The sequence below is a fragment of the Maylandia zebra genome, linkage group LG18, assembly GCF_041146795.1.
Source record: "Maylandia zebra isolate NMK-2024a linkage group LG18, Mzebra_GT3a, whole genome shotgun sequence".
Lineage (NCBI taxonomy): Eukaryota > Metazoa > Chordata > Actinopteri > Cichliformes > Cichlidae > Maylandia > Maylandia zebra.
Window position 1 is genome coordinate 9,715,947 of NC_135184.1, and position 21,175 is coordinate 9,737,121.

The 21,175-nt window shown below is 41.0% G+C and overlaps 1 protein-coding gene across 1 annotated transcript in view; it reads left to right on the forward strand.

The window, feature by feature from the left end:
• The first annotated feature begins 517 nt into the window (after nt 1-517).
• st6galnac3 (ST6 (alpha-N-acetyl-neuraminyl-2,3-beta-galactosyl-1,3)-N-acetylgalactosaminide alpha-2,6-sialyltransferase 3) overlaps nt 518-21,175 on the forward strand; it is a 106,521-nt gene continuing 85,863 nt past the window's right edge. The window contains exon 1 of the mRNA XM_004555222.6: nt 518-792. Coding sequence (XP_004555279.1) covers nt 775-792 — 18 coding nt within the window. The 5' untranslated portion in view covers nt 518-774. The remainder of the gene's footprint in view (nt 793-21,175) is intronic.

Here is a 21,175-nt window from a genome sequence, read left to right on the forward strand (position 1 = left end):
TTTTCTCCTCAAGGACATGCCAATCAAATACTGTTTATCTGCAGTAGATAATTTTTTTAAGCCTGTCACTTCTTCTTTTATCCCCCACGTGTACACACTGTACACCATACTGAGGCAGAAATGCAATTTGAAATTGATTCTTTCACTAAGCGGCTTAATTAAAAAACAAAAACCGCAAAAAAACCAAGAAACATTCCTCTGAAAAGGATCAGATGGACTGGACTAAAAATGAGTGAAAAAACAGCCCATGTTCCAAAAAAAAAAAAAAAGAAAAAAACTTTGGAAGACCATCGGAATGTCTGGAAAAATCCAAGACCACTTTGAAAAACGAGTCTGGCTCTTTGGAAGCAAATTATGAAGAAATGAGGGGCGGTACTGCATAACCTTAAAGTCCGTCTCTGCCTACACTCAACACACAGCACCCTCTGTTATTATTGTTTCCCTCGTCCTCATGTTCCTGATGTTGTAAAACGCCAGGGCGTCAGCGGCGGTCACGTGCCGCACACGGGGCGGGGCTACGCGTCTCAGCCGGCCAGTAGCAACGCAGCGTCGTTGCAGGTCCCAGCAGCTCCATGGGAGGAAAAAAAAACAGAGAGGAGACGTATAACGGTACACTCCAACATTTATGGAGCCGATCCCCGCATACCACCGCACTGCACCCGCATCTGCTCCTGTGATGAGCACGTGAGGAAACGTGCTTGCAGACGGAGGTGGTGAGCGCGTTTAGGGGCTGAAGAAAACAGGCGGTCCACCATTGTCTGCGTGGAAATAAGAATGGCCTGGATGTGGAAGGTAAGAGGGGGTTTCTCTTACTCATATGCTGCTGTCATTAAAGGAAGAAACGCACATCAGGAGGCTGAGACGTGGCCGGCTTTCCGCCAGTGTGCATTTTAGCAGATGTGCGCTGAAACGTGATCCGGGCAGCTGCATTTGGCAGTGGTGATGCTCGGCGGAGGTAATTAACCCTCCTCTGCTTCCTGTCTGCTGGGCTTTTTTGTGTGTGTTTTGGGGGGGCCTTGTGCAAATATGATGGAAGCAGATTCCTGTGTTTGAGTTTAGTTTTCAACCCATGTTTGTGTTTATTTAACAAACAAGCAAATAAATAAATAAATGGCAGCATCAGCAGGCCAGCCAGCTGTGCACACAACATCCTTCCTGACATGTCCAGGTGTTCACATCACGTGAGCTGAGGGAAAGTTAACAAATCTCTGACGTCCTTCACAGGAAGCAGATTTCACTTCGTTTGAAACTTCTTTAATGGGACTACACACTGATTTCTCTTAATAAAGGATGACAGTAGCAGGTATTGTCTTTATGATTTAAATAACTTCTTCGTGAAATGTAGGAATATCATGAAAAATATCGACCACCGCTTTCCAGAGTTCTACACATAGTCTAGTGGTTCAAACTGCAGGGCATGGACAGTCTGCTGAAAATATACAGTGAAATTAAGATAAATGATTAATGATGTAAAGGAATTAGTAAAAAACTGTAACGTGTGGAGAAATAACATTTTTTCAACTTCTGAAGTGGTGTATACCTGAGAAAGTTGGGAACCACAACATAGTGTCTGAAATCTGCTCAGCAGGTTAAAGCTTGCTTAGCTGACAGTGAAAATTTAGGGATTATGAGTTTCAGAAGCAAAGAGTGTTTTAAAATGTTGCTTAATGAATCTAACTAAACTAAACTAATTGGGCTGTTTTGTTTTCCCAAGTTATAATTTAGGCTTGAATTGTGAAGGTAGTGATAGTATGGGCAGCTTTTTTTCCTGTCAAGCCAACAGATATTTAGTTAAAATGGTTATTGCTGAACTCTTAAAGATATTTTCAAAGTATCTGTCTATCATTCATTTTCTTGTCCGATTCAGGGCCGTGAGGATGGTCAACCTTTTGCCCCATGACAGCCGAACAGGTCTCTGGACCACTGTTGGGCTTAATTTAGACCTCTGTTGATTCCATGGAGAGCTTATGATGTAGCCTTTGCAAATGGCCAATGCCGCTCCCAGCCATAATAACTGCATGGACGTCATCAAAGCGGTGTGTAGTTAAATTTTTAGTGAAGTTTGTGTCATGTTACAGTGTAGGATTTAAAAAAGCTTTGTGATTATGACATACCTACACTGTTGATTCAACTAGGGATTTATAGGTATGTGTCATAATAGATTTCGTGTAACCACAGACCCTTCTGAAACCGACATGGTAACCCACGGTGTAACCTGAAATGTAGCCACGTCATGGTGATACAAGGACACTGACAGGCCTGGTTGGTACTATCTGTATCCTGCTACTTTGACGGATTCATTTAAATCGATCAGAAGATAATGGACTGCTCAAGGAAAGAAGTCTGAAAGTCCATCCATCCATCCATCCATCCAACCATTATATCACTTAAGACCAAAAAAAAGCAAAAATCTTTAAAACTGTGAAGCAAGAATGAGTGTGTTTGTCAGGACTGAAGCAATTGAAGTTGATTTTGACGTTACATATTCACTGGCCACTTTATTAGGTGCACCTTGCTAGTACTGGGTTGGACCCCTTTAATCTTCAGAACTGCCTTATTTCTTTGTGGCACAGATTTAACAAGGGGCTTGTAACATTCCTCTGAGATTTTGTTCCATATTTGATGTGTTAGCATCACACATCTATGATGCAAATTTCCCATTTCACCGCATCTCAAAGGTGCTGGATTGAGCTCTAACTGAGACCAAGAAGGCCATTTGAGTGCAGTGAACTAATTTTAATGTTCAAGAAACCAGTTTGGAGGATGATGGTACAGTGTGATCATAAATTAATGGACATGGTGAAAAACAATATTCAGGTATATTGTCAGACTTTAAAAAATGCTCAGTTGGTAATAAAGGGCCCAAAGTGTACCAAGAACATATCCCCTCCAACATTACAACAGCATAGGCCTGAGCTGTTGATTCAAGGCAGGGTGGATCCACTCTTTGCTGATGTTTACACTAAATTCTGACCCAGTCAACCTAATATTGCAAAAGAAATTGACGCTTATCAGACCAGGGAACATTTTTAAAGTCTTGTTTTTTCTTAGCCAATGTGAATTGTACTCTTAGTTTTCTGTTCTTAGCTGATAGTAGTGGAATGTGGTGTGGTGTTCTGCTGCTGTAGCCCATCTCCTTTAAGGTTTGAGATGCTCATCTGCATAACTTAGTTGCAATGAGTGGTTATTTGAGTAGCTAGTGGTGTCCTATCAGCTCAAAGTGTTTGGCCATACTCTGACTCTGACATCAAACAGGCATTTTGATCAGTCACTCAATGGATATTTTTAATTTTTTTTCCAGACCATTCTCTGTAAACTCATGATTGTGTGGTAAAATCCCAGCAGATCAACAGTTGATTAAATACTCAGCAGCCTGTTAAGCACCAACACCCAACCCATCACTTAAATGATCTGTCTTCCACATTTTGATACTGGTTTGAACTTCAGCAGGAAATCTTACCTGAATGGATTGAGTTGCGATCATGTGATTGGCTGGTTAGACATTTGTGTTATTGAGCAGTTGAATGGGGTACCCAACAATAGGCGTGAATGAGTTTTGTGTTGTAACTTGTGTGCTTAAAGCTTAATACGGTAACTTCTTAGTCTGTTGTGCTCGATCGTGAGGTTTTTGATGCTGTAAGAGTAGTTGAACATATTGCGTTGTGCCTTCTAAGAGGATTTTACATGTTCATTTCCCTTTCTCTTAAAAAAAGCATACACAAAATCAGTTCATCACCATTAACATAATGTGTTTTTGCCACGTTTAATATATTATCCTTTTTTATTTTTTTGCTATAGTTGAAAGATGACTGACAGTATCCAAACACCCACGACCTCCTCTTCAGCTTCATCAAGAAACAATATGTCACTTCAAAAACTTTACTGTCACACCCGCATCTGCTCTGTTAGGCTGTTTTTGTTATGGGAGACAGCAGTTAATTTCACACTAGATTTGACACTGTAATATCAAAAACGGGGAAAAAAGAAAATATAATTACACGGTACAAGTTTCAGAGTGACTGAACGAAATGTAAACGAGAAGTGGACGCAAGTAAATGAGCTGTAACTTTAAATTAAATGATACCAGTGTCCTTGTTTCTTATTAGCTCCGTATTATTCTGATGTAGATAGTGGCTATGAGGTACATAAATCCAAACCCACCTAATACAAATGTTTGTGTCTTTAATACTTCAATCATATAATAAATTTTCTTTTTTTCTGATATACATACGCTGCTATAGTGATCATACAAAACATGGCAAGTTTAAATAGTGAGATTAGTCTGTCTACAAGTACTAAGTATATGCACTTGTAAGTACTAAGTAAATAATGTATCTACACAATAGTAAATGTCCTTAACATTATCAAATGAGACGCATACTCTGGCTGTGAGTGCAGAAACGTTCTGATTGTGAATCGATCCAATCAGAATGAAGTTAGCGTAAATATAGAGACGGTAAAAGTTTGCTTGAGGCAGGATGCACTAAGTGTGCAGACCAAGGCTCAGTATGGCATGCTAAGGTAAGTAAAGGGGAAACTGTCAAACATGCAGAACTATTCTAGCAGAATCCAAGAATAAATATAGAGCTGGGAATAAACAGAAACGATTCCCATTGAAGGAGCTATTAGTTGAGGACCTCCAGCATCACATTGACTTTATCATATCATTTATATACTCTCTGCACGAGTTTTAAGGTAAATGTCAACAATTTACTGTCATATGTTCTTGTAATATGTTTAAATGTTGATTTGTCCAGTAGCTGTATAGCGTTTTCATGGATTTCTTGGATGTCTGTGCATATTGTTTTCTTTTTACATTCTTAAATAGGCAATAAAGGATGGATAGATGATGTAATTTAAGTGCTGCAAAAATGAAACTGCAAAATGAAAAAAAACCAACCCCCAAAACAAACAAAATATGCAAATGATTGTGTTCCATTTCTGCTGAATATGTATAGATAATAGCAGTCTTTAGAAAATAACTTTCCGTTGATTCAGTGCAATTAGAAGAGCACCAATAAAACCACAGAGTGATGAAAGTCACGGTGACGTTTGTGTTTTTGTTATTGAGGAATAATGCCTGACATTTTAATCTTTCTGGCAGTTTTCTCTTAAGTGGAAACCTGGGGGGATGTTGAAGTTACATATTTCAGGAATATTATGATTTTTTTTCTCCATACACCAGTTTTTCCATCATCTCTTTATTATTTATTATTTTATTTTCAAGGTTTACTGCCAACTAAAATTTTAACCACTAACTAATATTAGGTAAACAAATGACTCCATGAATTAAAGCCAGATGTGGAGGTCTGACATGTTAGCAGATATCAGGTTATTGCAGCATCATGTATGCTGCTGAATTTTAAAAGGAAGCTGTTAAGGTTATTTTCGTGGCCCAGGGAAACACTGACAAGATTGTTTTTCATTTGTGAAGTGCTTTTATCAGAGTGTACATTATCTTGGTCACCATTTGTAAACTTATTGGGTAATTCTGGTTTATTGCATCCTAGAGGATTTTCCATTATTGTGACTATTGTGGGTCTCTGGGTCATACTAGCTCAGCACTCTCAACCCCTATTTTAAAGATCTGGGAAATGAAGAGTATCATTAAACTGCATCTGAGTAAACTCAGAAATTACACGCATTGAATTGCTTTTTTTGCTAGCTGCGTTAGAAATCTCCCTCTGGGAATGCTTGTAGACTGACTGACCTAGCTGTCCAAATAGTCACTGTTTAGTGTGTGTTTGTGCTGGAGTAAGAGTAGCAATTATATCAGCACACAAAATGACTGTTTTCTTGTTGTGATAGGTGATTTCAGAGGAGCTGAAACACTAATTTGTTCTTACAGCTCCACACCTTGGATTGCTCTCACACATGAACGCATGAAGCTTTTCCATGTCAGGAACAAACAGGTCCCAGTCAGTGCAGCAAGTTTTCCTCCAAAATCAGAGATTTTCTTTCAGAGCAGTTGTTGTCTTTCACAATTTCTTTGCTTCTGCATCCATCCTCCATGGACTCATCACTTTCTTCATAATGTTCCATCAATTTTCTCCCATTTATCTGGGTCCAGGTCGAGAGAGCAACAGTCTAAACAGAGACACACATATCTTCATTTCCCCAGCAGAGATGTTATCACTCCAGCGTGTCTCAGGTCTATTCCAGGGCCTCCTTCTGGTAGAAGTGAAAAACCTAACCTAGGGAATGCCCAGAAGGCATCCTAGTCACCTCAACCACCTCAACTGGTTCCCTTCGATGTGGAGGAGTAGCTGCTCTTCTCTGAACTCCTCATGAATGACTGAGCTCCAGCCATTCGCCAAAGGAGAGCATTGCCACCCTTTGGAAGAAGCTCATTTGCAGTCCTTGTACCCACGATCTCATCCTTTTGGTCACAACCTAAAGCTTGTGACCATAGGTGAAGGTTATTTTATGTGTTTGACCAATATGCTTTCAGATGTATTGGCTCAACAAGGGACAAAGACTGAAAATGACATAAACAAGAATAAATGTATTTTTAGATAGACATTTTAATGTGTTTGTCCCAGTTTTATCATAGTGATTATGTAAATATACACAAACACATTGTTTTATTCACAGTTTCCTACCAAGTAGGGTCTGAAAAAAGAAATGTGACATGCAGAGTTCCCCCTTTGTCATCTTTTGTTTTAATTGGAGTGAGCTCGTCCGTGAAGAGCTGTGCTTAAGCTGGGAAAGGCTGTCGCTGTTGTCCTCTGTGCTAACAGTTCAGAATAAGCCCTCTATCACATCACATCAAAAGACAACTATTCTGCTTTCATTGCTAACCACATATGGCAGAACAGGGCCAGAGCAGCAAATTCGCCCGACGGGGTGATGTGGGTGCACACCAACCAAAACACACAAGCCGAAATTTTAGATTAATTAATGCGTGCACACACAGACAGACCGTCGTTAGTGGGTGTAGAGCGGTGCTTTTACAACTATGGGGAATGCAGCCAGTGTCCCATTTCTTAAGAGTTTCAGGGATGAATGGCACTTCTCTGAGTCCCTCTTGTCCCATGTGATTATGTTGCTATAGAAAGGGAGCTGATAAAACGTGTCCCGTCACAGTTTTAGAGAAAGCACGGGGTACTGGCAGGATGTTGAATGAAGCAGATACTGTAGTTTGTATTCAAACTGTTATCAAATCCCTGCTCAGGTTCCCTCTTGTACCATTCTTCCCTTTATCTGTTTTACTTCTTGAGTGTGAAGTTTACAGGAGAAGTCTCAGAATCCACTGTTTTATAGTTGCCTGGTCGCACAGGGAGACAACTTTTTAGTCCTAAAGTAGAATAGATCAATTACTTACAGTTAAATAGGTTCTTACGCATTAAGGGTGTGTGGAACTGTGACACGTTCTTAACTACTTCAGCAGAAGTTTAGTTGAAGTTTGCTGAATCCGAATTCGGATACACCCTGAACCCAAAACCATAACTGTTTAGTTTTTGTCTGAAAAGTAAAAATCGAGCTATCCAATTAATGCTTAAAATCAGGGAGGTTTTAGGATTTAAACTCACTGGACATTTACTTAGTTACATCTTGGATTATACAGTTGCTGCAAATTTCCCTGCTGCACATCCATCATGTTAATCTGCTGTTCCACACATCCCAAAGGTGTAGTTCTATTGGATTGAGATCTGGGGACTGGGTACAGGACAATGAGTACAGTGAACTCATTGTCCTGTAAAAAACAAAACAAAACTGTTTTAGATTATTTAAGCTTTGTGACGTGGTGCATTATCCTGCTGGAAGCAGCAATGACAACACTGTGGTCAGAAAGCAATAATACTCAGGTAGGTTGTAGCCAGAGGATTAGTAAGGAGGAGGTGAGGGCAGCTATCAAGATAATGAAGACTATCAGGTGGTTTGTCCAGATGGCATAGCTATAAAGGTATGATGATGTCTTGGACAGAGGGCAGTGGACATTTTTGGTGAGCCGATGCAAACTGTAACCTCAGTTTTATGTTCTTGGCCGCTGTAGTCTTCGGCTGCTGTACCCCATATGCTTCAGGATTCGAAATGTTGCACGTACCTGGGTTGTAATGAGTGGTTGAGTTACTGTTGCCTTCCTGTCAGCTCGAAGCAGTCTGGCCATTCCCCTCTGATCTCAGACATCAGAAAACTGTCACTTACTGGATATTTTGTGGGAGAGTAAACTCAACCTGTGTGGCACCAGCACCAATGCTACTTGAAAAGTCACTAAAGATGACCTTTCTTCCCCATTTTAAAGCTGGTTTTGAACTTCAACATACTGACTACGTGCTGAAATGTACTGAATTACTGCAATGCAACTGATTAGATATTTGTGTTACCCAAACAAAGAGGCTTGTGAGTTTATACCTCTTTTTGTGTTTTCATTTGTTTAATTTGCATTTGTGAAAAGTTTTAAAATAATAGGTAGTAATAGCTAGGAGCTAGGGTTGGGTGATACCCCGCTAAAAAGTTGGACACCTTGCAGCCTCAAAATGAATGAATGAACAGGTCAGGATGCCATGCTTTTAATTGAGCATTGCAGCGTGCTAACCAAGCTTGCTAGTGGCAGCTGATAACTTTTCTCGACATTCTCGTCTAAATGTGGTCGTTTCTGGCGGTGGCTAGTACAACACTGACGCTTAAAAATCAAAACCAGTGGGTGAAGCTACTCTAGCTATATGTCTTTTTTACAGAGCATGCCAGTAACCTTGTTCATATTGTCACATTGTCATCATTGTTTGTTGACACAGCAGCCCTGTTAGAAATATTGATTCTAACTTATTTCAAGAGCCACTGCAAAAGGAGCAAATTCAGCCACGCATGAAGACATTTCATATTGTAACATCATTGCAGGAACGTGAAGGTTTCAGTAAAAAATGGTGCAGCTATGTTCCATAATATTTTAGAAATAAAACGTGAGGAGAAATCAGATTTCACCCAAACTTTAGCTGAGTCCTTTTCCTGACTCAAAGACCTCAAAGAAAGTCTTTGTCTTTTGCTCTGCTGTTGCAGTCTATCCTCTGAACCCTTTTGAGCCAACAGAGTACCATTTAAGCATGTGGCTGCTTTATTATGGTAATGTAACCTACATCTGTTGTGCACATACACACACTGCTGCAGAAGCTAGTACAAGGTTAGCTTATCCACAGTAGTAACCAAGGGCGATCACCTCCCTCCAGATCTGGCGTTAATCCACAGTGCAGCGGTCATAGTAGTGACCTCTCATTTACACAAGGGATCTTATCAGCATCTGGGAAAGACTTCTGATTTTGCCTTACTCCTTCTCATTGGTTGTGTTGTTCAGCCAGTCTCTAATCCTGTTGTGTTTAATCATGTGCTGCTCTGCCAGTTCAGGCTGCTTGAGCTCTTCCGATACGAGTTGAGCTGCCAGCACTGGCCATCCTTTTTTTTTTTTCTCTAGTCCCTTTACTGGACTAAACACAAAGAAACGACACACAGTTTAATGAAAGAGGTGATATGGCAGCCTACAAATTAAGTCCCGCTATAATTGCAGTCACGGTCAGCAGCATAAAATTACACGTCGCTCACAAAGAACCTCTGGGCCATAACCCCTATTATTACTGTACATGCGTTCACGGTGGAGCTGTAATGTCAAGGTTGAAGTTTTAAACTTTAATTACCCCGAAACAAGGGGACAGAGTGACAATTCATGCAGAAAATATTTGAGTGCAGTTATTAATCTGCCATTGTTTTTCTTTAATCATTACAGTCGACTGCACTCTTATAGCTGTATTTTCATCTGAAAAGTTTAGGTTGCTTCAGTTTTTGACTGAATAGAAATCCTAACTTTCAGAAACACCGGAGTTATTCTCAGGGGTTTGGCTTAAATCTCAATAAAAAAAAAAAAAAACCCAAACGTCCATATGGTCCCTTGATTTGGGGAAAATACATAAAAACTGTTGGTACCAAACTTGGCAATGTTTTTCTTCAGTAATCAAGTGCTTCTGTTTTTAAAGTTATTGCTCCAGTCATTTACCATTGCACACATTTAAGAGTCAGCAGAAGCAGTTGTAGCGGGGAAATGTGAGGCAGCTGGCTGCATCTGGATTTAGCACCTCCTCCTCTGTTTTTCTTTGAATGCATATCAAATTAGCTGTGTGGCAAGCATTTTACCAGTGTGTCACATAGCTACATAGATAAGTAACAGCACATGCTGAACACAAACACGTTCAGGACCTCTCGGACAGCAGGTCTGTGGGGCTTAAAGGGTCACACGCCACTTCAGGATTAAGACTGGCATCTCAACAATTCACTGTCCACTGGGATTTTAACTTCCACTTGTAGATAACACTGAGTCAGTGAGTCAGAGACAAACCTGCCAAAGTGGCAGATCCTTGGTGGTCAGATGGCAGCATCCGGCCCTGATGGTTCCCTGGACCAGCTTTGGACTTTTGGGTTAGAGAATCATCCAGGCGGCCACCAGCCAACCTAACAGCAGCGTGGGAATGGCAAATACCGGATGGACATTCTGTGTATGTATGACGGCAGATTTGTCTCTGAGCTGTGAACACCTGCTGAGAGAGGCCCTGTCTGTGATTTGGTGAATATTCAGGTAGAGTACAGAGCAGAAATTAAAAGTGCTAGGGAAGTGAATCAGCAAGCCAGGTTTTAAAAAACATTATTATTTTCACTGTGATTTCTGATTAATTAAAAATGTGAATGCTCATTGTCATTCTCCACAAATGTAATCTTTCTAGCATGTATCATTTTGTCTGACCAACCCTCTAAAGTAAAACAAAATGAGAAAAGAAGGGAGGATGAAAAGAACATAATAATGGATTGGATTTATATAGCGCTTTTCAAGGCACCCAAAGCGCTTTACAATGCCACTATTCATTCACTCTCGCATTCACACACTGGTGGAGGTAAGCCACGGTTGTAGTCACAGCTGCCCTGGGGCAGACTGACAGAAGCGAGGCTGCCATATCGCGCCATCGGCCCCTCTGGCCAACACCAGTAGGCGGTAGGGTAAAGTGTCTTGCCCAAGGACGCATCTGTGACCTTCCGGTTACAGATGCTCTTCCCAAACCCCTGAGCCACGGTCGCCCCAATATGAACATTACCCTGTCATATGTTATAGTCAGCAAATGTTTGGTAAAGTGCTTCTACTTTAAAATTACTTTTACGGTTAATCATCACATCACATGAATTCTTAATTTGAAATGAACTCCAGCGTAGCTCATTTTTAGACCTGCTGTAGGTTCTGTTTACAGTTGCACTGAATTGTCACAGCAGAATAACCACTGGAAACTCCTGTTCAAGATGTTTGAGTTCAGGTAAATGGTAAATGGCCTGTATTCGTATAGCGCTTTACTAGTCCCTAAGGACCCCAAAGCGCTTTACACATCCAGTCATCCACCCATTCACACACACATTGGTGTTTATAAGGTGCTAATAAGCTTAAATCAAGGTTGAAACACTGGATTTTACAGCAAAACGAAAGTTTTTTGTAATTATCGTTTTTCAAGGAACTAATGTTTAAACTTTAGTGTTACGGTTTTCGAAAATGTGAAAACGTGTGCTCTGTCTTGTCTTCCATTATGTGATCTGAACCTTTTTTGTGTTTTGGACTGTTGGTCAGACAACAAAAAGGAGTGTAATTTGAGTAATTAGATTATACTCTGAAGCAATATGGCAGAACGGTGTCCTACACCTAGGTGGTAAATAGAACAGAACCCCAGAGTCACAGATGATGGTGGCAAGGGAAAAGAGTTAGCAGATGGTTGATGGAGACTTCAGATGAGTCTCTCTGAACATCCAGGATGAGGTGAAGTGTTGCAGGAAGGACGTTCGGAAAGGCAGGATGACAGATAAGCAATGAGGCAAGAAGATCAGTGGATCAAAGTAATGATGATGAAAATGACAATGAGTGTTAGAGAGAGTTTGAGACCAGAATTGACAAAAAGGAGGAGAGCAGCATGAATCGATCAGACACCCAGGAATGCAGACAGGTATTGGAAACCACCCTTTCTAGATTTAAACAGTTTAGTTTTCTGCTACCCTTTTCTTCCCTTGGACGCTTTCCAGCACTCTTAACCACAAATTTCTGCACAATTATCAGCTTTTAGGAGCATTTATTCCTTCAGTTTCAGTTGATTTCCAAGCATAAAGTGACAGAGTTACAGAGAGTTACAACCTACAGCCAGTTGGATTCATTTGAGCGTGTTGCACTATTGCTGGATTACATTTGGCAAGTCCCCGTCCGCACATTGTACGCTTGGCAAGGTCTAAGAGCTTGTTGTACTCTTGGCAAGGCCTTACTGCCTGTTGGCACAGCGGCGATCCAAAGCCCCAGAAGAGACAGATCAGCAGAGGCCATGTTTGGTAAGGAGTTATGCTCTCCATAGACTTGGATGCGGCTTAGAAACACTGCCCAAATTATAAAAAAAAGACTCAAAGGGATAGTTTGAGGTGTCAGACTGAGTAGGAAGGTTGCAGGAATGAAGGAATGGTTCAAGTGTTGTTTTGCTGAAATATACAAAATACTGAAACTTGGTATTTTAGTATCAGTGGCTTGTTTGTACCTGACTCTGACCATACAGCTAGTGGGAGCAAAGGGGCAAGCAAAGTCCTTCTTCAGGGTATCAATTTAGTGGGGTAATTTTCTAAAATCCTGTTTTAGGTCACAGCTCGCATCCTTGTGGCTGTTCAAAAAATGATTTTGTTTTCATAACCTTCAATAACCCAAACCAGCAAAGCTGAGTTTGGCACAGGTTAGGCTCATCAGACATGCAGAATACCCTGGATCTCATAACCATACTGCTGTAATCCTATATGCATTTTCTCAACGGCCTTTCCACAGAGTGAGGTGGCAAGATCAGGCTTGGCTGCTACCCTGAGAAACGCCTGATTGTGTGCAGCTCGCCTTCAGCTCTCTGCGCTCCGCCCTTGAACCGAGCCTCTGAGCAAGCAGAAAATCCCTGTAATTGCATTAGTGTTGTCTAACTGTGAGCTGTGTGCCACGCCTGCTCCCGGCAGACCAGCTTTTTAGCTTAATTTATTGCCCTGACATGTTAGGATTTATTTCCATCCCGCTGCTGAATTGTGGATGACATATACAGCATCAGATATCCTTGACGAATATCCTGGCTTTGATTCAGTTTCCCCTCTCATTGAAGTGTCAGGTAGAGCTATAAACTCAGTGATGTGCTCAGTGGGAAACATGTCTAGTCATAGTATAGGCTCTTTCCTGAAGGCTGTTGACCAGGCTAATAAAAGGTTGCAGCGCCTCTGTTATTATCCCCACTGGAAGTCCGGCAGTGCTCTGGACACCAGCGCTGGGAAGCTGATTGCCGGCGTAAACGGAAGAGGTTGACAGACACAAATAAAGCCTGGCGTTTAAGTGAGGGCATTAAATAAAGGCCAGTCTTTTTTTTGTCCCCCATGAAATAAAAACCGCCGGGTACTTTTATGTTCGCTTGTGCCTCCAAACTTTTGTTGTGGTCAGTGTGGAAAAAGGGAGTGGGCAGCATTTCAAAATGCCACTGTGCACTCTGGGTGATGTTGCATCTGCTCAGCGAGGCTCACTGCTCTCGTTCCATGTCGTGTTTGAGGTTCAGCGGCCGTTCTGTGATTGCTTTCTGTGTCCAGATTTGTATTTTGGCTTATTATTGATCTCCCTCACAACTGCAGCGTCGGGTGCTGTTTTTTTGTTGTTGACTGTGACACCTCTACCACCTCCTCCCAAACCTTCTCCCACACACTCACACACATTGAATGCCACCATTCTCCTAACACAGGGTGGCAGCTATCCACAGAGGCTTTGACAGACTTGGCAAACTTTATTGTTATTTTGCAGAGTGAACACCTGCGTGTGTCGCATAGCAGGCTCGTTTGGTGGCCTTCGATTCACCTGGCTGGGTTGTTTATTGTGTGCAACAGCTGCTCCACTTTAAGTTTCATAATGCCGTCAGTGAAGCTCTTAAAGCACCTTCACAATCTAAGAGGATTAATGAAAAACAAAGAGGTGTGCTTGCAAATCATTTGAGTGCATTCGCTGTTAGAAAGCTCACAGAAATTTCTACCGCTGTAAACAACGAGGGTGCAGCTGACTCAGATTTTCTCCTCCACAATAAAAGCTATACATGCTCAGGGTGAGACATGACTTAAAAATATAAAAATATGTCCTAAATGCAACACATGCTCTGTCTAATCCAACATATCCTATTTGTTCCACTGCTCAGAAAGATATTCCTCCACATCCGTCTTTTCTTATGCTCATTAACTTGTAGCTTCATCTTGACAGACGTGTGGAAAATGTTTCTGGCTAATGTACTGGGAATCTGCATTAATCGTTAGCGAAATGCAAGGATGCTGAGCAACACTAAGGGTGTTCATTATGAGTATCTAGTGTATCAGCTGAGCTTTCTGTGCACTTTCTTTATTTTTATATATATATCCTAAATATATATTTCTATATGTTGCATGTTTATATATTTTGGAGCATTTTAGACCTTTCTTACACAGCACAGAGTAGAGTAGATACGAATGTGGAGAGAGAAAGAGGGTGAGTGACATGCAGGAAATTGTCTGGGGAAGACTCAAGCCAGGCCACTGCATTAAGGACTATAGCCGTTGGTATATGGGATTCCTGCTCAATAAACTGATCTATAGGGGCACCCCCAACTGTGCAGTTATTGTAGTAAAAGGATCTCTCAAAGTCAAAGGCAAAACAAATCACTTTGCCTCTTACAACAATGCATTTGTCACCTCTAGGTATTGTAGTCGTCATCCCTCTGAAGGCTGAACTTCAAACAGGACAAATTCCCTTTTGATGCTGAACCACTTTAGAACTCTACATACATTCCTGCTTCCCCGTCTCCAGCATCCTCGAGGAGACATTTTCTTGTCAAATGCATTTCTTTAACAAATAACACCTTTTTAAAAAATCTCTGCAGAGGCCGAACTTCTGTTTAGTCAAGTGTTGAAAGAAACTGTCAGCGCTGTTTGCTCCTGCGTCCTGCAAATGATGCATTGCATCTGTCTTTCTAATCTTTCCACATTCTCAAATGTCTCTGTGTTTGCACTTTTGATAAATACATATACTCAGATTTCTGTGTGTGAGCAGTCATGCTGTGCATAATCACTTGCAATGAGATGAGGCTTTATTATGAAGTTATGGAGGGATCCTATTGAGTTTCAGGGGAAATATCAGTTGCTAAATGTCAGTAATCCTGCTCTGGCATTTGGCAAATTAAAATGGATTTTCTCTGGTCGATGTTTTTCTCAACAGCCAGATTCCCCCCCTGCCTTCGCCCTTCAAACACAAAGACAGGGACAATAATTGGTATTCTGCTGTAAAGAACTCCATAGAATTTCAAAGCTAAGTTTGCAGCCTCTGCGTTCTCATGCATGTTGTTTTTTCTCCTTTTTCTTTTTGTTTCAGTAAAGTTTGTCTTGCAAAGTGGTTGCAGTCACGACTTGTGGCCCAAATTTGGGACATTTGTGCTGGATGGAGAGCAACTGATGCATTATTGTACAGTAGCTTTGTCCTTGGCCGGCAGTGCGATCTCTTCTGCCCAATGGCCATCTGCGGCTATGAGAGCCAGCCCTTAAAAACTCAGATATGACAGAAGGATAAAGCTGAAATGACTCTAGTCATAAGTGAGCGGCAGAAGTCATTTTGTGCTCCTGGCTGAATGGCAGGAGGCATTTTGGCTCTCTCCAAAAATAACCCCTGACAATAGGAGTTATAGATGTTATAGACGAGGGAACGTTTAGTCATCATTTTTCCATCATAAAGCAAAAGTGAGCAGGTGGTCTGATAAATGGAGTTACTGTATCTTCATAGCCAGGCTTGCTCGGCTTCGCACTGAGAGCTATTAAGGTTTATTGATTTTTTGATTTACAGTTAATTGGCTTGAACCAGGTTCAACAAACATACATTAACACCTTGACTTTCACCCCTATTTTCCTTAAAGAAAAAAAAAGGCAAAAAGCTTGGAAGCATTTTGTTTGCTGAAGTTTTATGAGCAGTGGATCGAAATCCAACAAGTATATGCTCATACAGATGATAGAAAGTGTCATAAACTAACTTTTTGCAACGTGTGCACTCTTTCTGCGCTGTAAGGAACTGTTGTTGCTCTTCCGTTGGGATCTAAAGCAGCTTGAATTGTGAGGCTTTGTGCATTCAAACGATGTATAATCTGGGCCTGAACCATTTAAAACACAGCAGGAGAACACAGGAGAGCGTTACTGAAGATCAGTTTATTTAGTTAAAGATGCACATAACATTAACCACATCAAATATGTAGCGCTTGCTGTGTAAAACGAATGCATCTCTTTCAGGCAAAGGCAAACAACATTACTTTGACTAGGTTTGTACTTTAAATCATTAAAAATAATATCATATTCATTATAGTATAATAAATAGTAAAATAAATTTAAAGTACCTCTTAATTATTTTGTGATACAGTTATGTTGGTCTTAGGTTAGATAGTATTATTACAGTCATTAGTAAGGACTGTTCTATGTCCCATTCACACTGGATACACCTTCTTTGTGCATCCTGGGAGATGTTGCCCTCAGTACACAGGGCAGTTTTCAGATTGAGGATCTCAGCTGCTTATCTGAATCTGCAAAGTAAATCCTAAAAAAAAAAAAATCAGTAAAGCAGAAAAATAAATAAGCATAAAATTGAAAATATAAGCTTTCTGCTTCACATTGTTGTGTGTTGTGACCTTGAGACAAAACATCATCAAATGAGACAAATGGGCTTACAGAAGTGCTGCGGGGAAGAAAGTCACATAGCAGAGAGTCTTAATGGAGCACAATAACTTACTGCCAAAAATAATGAATTCTCAGAATGCTTTTTTTTCTCGTCCTGACAGGTAGACTCATTCACTCAGCGCACAGATATTCCAGTTTTCAGCTTTTCAAAGTGCCACAAAGAGCAGCCCCCCCTTTCACTTTGACAAATTCTTCACTTTCTCAAGTGAGCAAGCATCAGCCTACGCAGCAGAGCATAGAGCATCGCCAGACTGTTTTTTCTGAACATATGGCGCTCTTTTCCTCTTGTCCCAAAAGTTTGCTGGATCCAGAGGGGGGGAAGTGAATATTGCAGAGTGTTTAATCCTTCATACTTGTGGGGATTATATTCCATTTGATATCAGATATGCATTAGTCAAATGGGCTTTTGGTGCTTTCCTGTCGCAGGCACACATACAAGTACACGTGTGCTGGTGAACACATGTGCGCAGCGATTGACGTCATCTACTGATGACTGGGATTTGCGGTATTTGAGTTTATACAGAAAAAAAGGGTGTTGAGTCCTTATTGTTGCCACCTGCAGAGTCTCATCCACACAAAAACAACCTGATTTATTTTTTGGGGTCCAGATTAAGATTGTTCATGATGGTCTGTACCAAAACGATCCAGTTTCATGCCAGTAGACCAGATTAGTGTTCATTTGACCCGGATTTAAGGATTTGCTTTTCATATGTCGCCGCCGATAAGTGTGATACCACGGAAGTAACATGCTCCAAGGGCGTCATCAGGACATTTTGTTATTGTACAGGAGGAAGGTCACTGTGCCCATTATCGGGAATGAGTGAAGTTTCATTAACACAGCATGGACAGCTGTACTTAGTTGATAAAATACACAAAAAATGAGTTGGAGATTGGTGCACCACATATTACGTGTTTATCCCTTTTATCTTTTAAGAGAAATGATCGTTTCTGCTGCGACTTCATTTCCTGCAAATTGGTCTGCAAGCAGGAATGAGCATCTCTGAAATGAAAGCTGGATGTTCATCATTACATCCATTATACCTCTTTGATGAGCATGAATTCCTTAAGTTTTGACTGAATACTGACTGCCAGAAGGAAAGCAGCATATAATGAGGGTTTTTTTTTTTTTTTTAATTTTTGGTCATGTTTCCATCTGTAAGATGCTGGTTAGTTATTGTTTATTTTGTTTTTATATTATTTTGTAACCGTTGCTCCGGAGACTGTTACATGTATTTTCAGTTACACCTTGCCAGCACTGTCCTCTCACCCCCTTTGCCAAAAATTTACGGGAAACATTCTTTAGAGATTTTGGTCACACAGTTGCAGATTTATCAGATGTGAATATCCCCTGTTGCATCGAGATCTGGTGACTGTTGATCAGATTTGAATACAGTGAACTCACTGTCATGTTGAAGAAGACAGGTTGAGATGATTTGAGCTTTGTGACATGGTGTGTTATCCTGCTGGAAGCAGACGTAAGAAGATTGGTCCACTGTGGGCATTAAGCATGCTAAGAAAATTTCCCTAACATCATTACAGTTTCATGAAAAGGTGGATGGATCCATGCTTTGTCTGCCCCTACCATCTGAATGTTGCAGCAGAAATCAAGCCTTATGAGATGTTTTTTCATCAATCTGCAATGTTTCTTCAGTCTTCTGTTGTACAACTTTGGTGAGCTAGTGTGAATTGTAGCCCCAGTTTCCTGTTCTTGGCTGGCAGTAGTGGAACGCGGTGCGGTTTTCTGCTGCTGTGGCCCATTTGCTTCCAGGCTTGACATGTTGTGCATTTACAGATCCTCCTCTTGGTTATAATGAGTGGTTATATGAGTTACTGTTGCCCTCCTATCAGCTTGAAGCAGTCTGGCTATTCTCTGACCTCTGGCATCAATTAGATACTTTTGGATAGTTTCTCTTTTTTTAGACCATTCTCTGTAAGATGGTTGTGGGAAAATCCTGTTCTTGCATCAACAACCATGCCATGTTCACTTAAATCACCTTTATTCCTCATTCTCAGTTTGAAGTTCAGCAGTCAATGCCTCAACAGAATGAATTGCTATCATGTGATTGGCTGATTGGATTAGGTGTACCCAGTAAAGTGGCTGTGCATATTACATACTATATATAAATCGTGACAGATACGGAACTAAGAAAATTTCACTCAATGATTGTTTGAATATTTTCAGTCATATAACACGACTGACATTACTCACTGGTAATAATAAGATTGGAATATTGGATTTAACATATGTCAGTAAATACAACCTTAGCCCAGAATGGTGACTATTTTTTAAAAATATGGTAGAAAGAAATTATTGTTTGTTTGTTTTTTTACAACTTCTCTGTCTGTAATTATTAGAGAGAACACCAAGAACCCAAGGTGAGGTCTTTAAATGTCCAGTAATATATAAATTGTATATACTAAATCTCTGAAAAGCAAGGACTGATGTATTTCTCTCATTTGTCATTCAAGAAGGCTCACAATATTTAACTAATTGTTTTAGTACTACTTGCATGTTCTGTGTTATTATATTTCCCAACTATAGCTAAGTACATTATGCCTCAAATGCCACACTTGTCAGCAAACTAATTGTGAGCGAGTAACAATTCAAATTTCTTTTCAATTTTTTTCTGTCAAGAAATGAAAGCGCTCACAGCCCAGTGGAGCTGTCATTTCGGTTGCCTTTTAAACCTGCTGCATACACATGCTCACTAGAAGTGATTTATTTAGAAGCGTGTTTTTTGGATTATGAGAAGCACATTACTGGGCACACCATGGCAAAGTAAATGAATGAAACACGTTGACTGGATTTGGTTCTTGGTGTTCATTCAGAAAATAAACCTTGTTCTTCTGGATTAACTTACTGTAACTAACCTAGTGAGTGTTTGGGGGGTTTCTGAAGGGCAAGTGGCTTAGTCAGAGGAGCTCCACAGATCAGTTTTTAAGATGCAAGGCTGCAACCAGTGCTCTTCTGCTCCCATATGTTCTCCACATGACAGCTGTGTAAGGGGACTGCCCCCTCTGCTGGGCTTGGTTGGGATCATCAGGTTTTAAAACCCCCAAATGAGCAATGAACTTTGCTGCTGCTCATTCATTTTTACGGCTGCAGCTGTAGTTCATTAGGGCAGGGAAAATAGAAACAGAGATGTGGAGTGCATTTTATATTTTTATATATAAAAAACACCCAGCACGCCCCTGCGGGCGGTTTATCCTTCAAGCTCGGGTCCTCTACCAGAGGCCTGGGAGCTTGAGGGTCCTGCGCAGTATCTTAGCTGTTCCCAGGACTGCGCTCTTCTGGACAGAGATCTCCGATGTTGTTCCCGGGATCTGCTGGAGCCACTCGCCTAGCTTGGGAGTCACCGCACCTAGGGCTCCGATTACTACGGGGACCACCGTTACCTTCACCCTCCACATCCTCTCGAGCTCTTCTCTGAGCCCTTGGTATTTCTCCAGCTTCTCGTGTTCCTTCTTCCTGATATTGCTGTCATTCGGAACCGCTACATCGATCACTACGGCTGTCTTCTTCTGTTTGTCTACCACCACTATGTCCGGTTGGTTAGCCACCACCATTTTGTCCGTCTGTATCTGGAAGTCCCACAGGATCTTAGCTCGGTCATTCTCCACCACCCTTGAGGGCATCTCCCATTTTGACCTCGGGACTTCCAGGTTATACTCGGCACAGATGTTCCTGTACACTATGCCGGCCACTTGGTTATGGCGTTCCATGTATGCCTTGCCTGCTAGCATCTTGCACCCTGCTGTTATGTGCTGGATTGTCTCTGGGGCATCTTTACACAGCCTGCACCTGGGGTCTTGCCTGGTGTGATAGACCCCAGCCTCTATGGATCTTGTGCTCAGAGCTTGTTCTTGTGCTGCCATGATTAGTGCCTCTGTGCTGTCTTTCAGTCCAGCTTTGTCCAGCCACTGGTAGGATTTCTGGATATCAGCCACCTCCTCTATCTGCCGGTGGTACATACCGTGCAGGGGCCTGTCCTTCCATGATGGTTCCTCGTCTCCCTCCTCTTTCTTGGGTTTCTGCTGCCTGAGGTATTCACTGAGCACTCGGTCAGTTGTATGTATATATATATATATATATATATATATATATATATATATATATATATATACATACATACATACATATACACACACACGTGTGTGTGTGTGTATATATATATATATATATATATATATATATATATGTGTGTGTGTGTGTGTGTAAATATATATACTATTTGCAAATCAGTCCTTTTTATTTTTCTTACTTTCTAGCACACCTCAACAACATGTGAGAAATTTTACTTAGCAATAAACCAGTTTCTGGTTCTCATACAGTTTTAAAGTAGATGTGCTTTACTGTGAGCCTGTTTAAAGCAAAATAGAAATAATATACCCCCTCACTCTCAGCTCTGTGCCTAACTCAACCCTTCTGCATAATTTT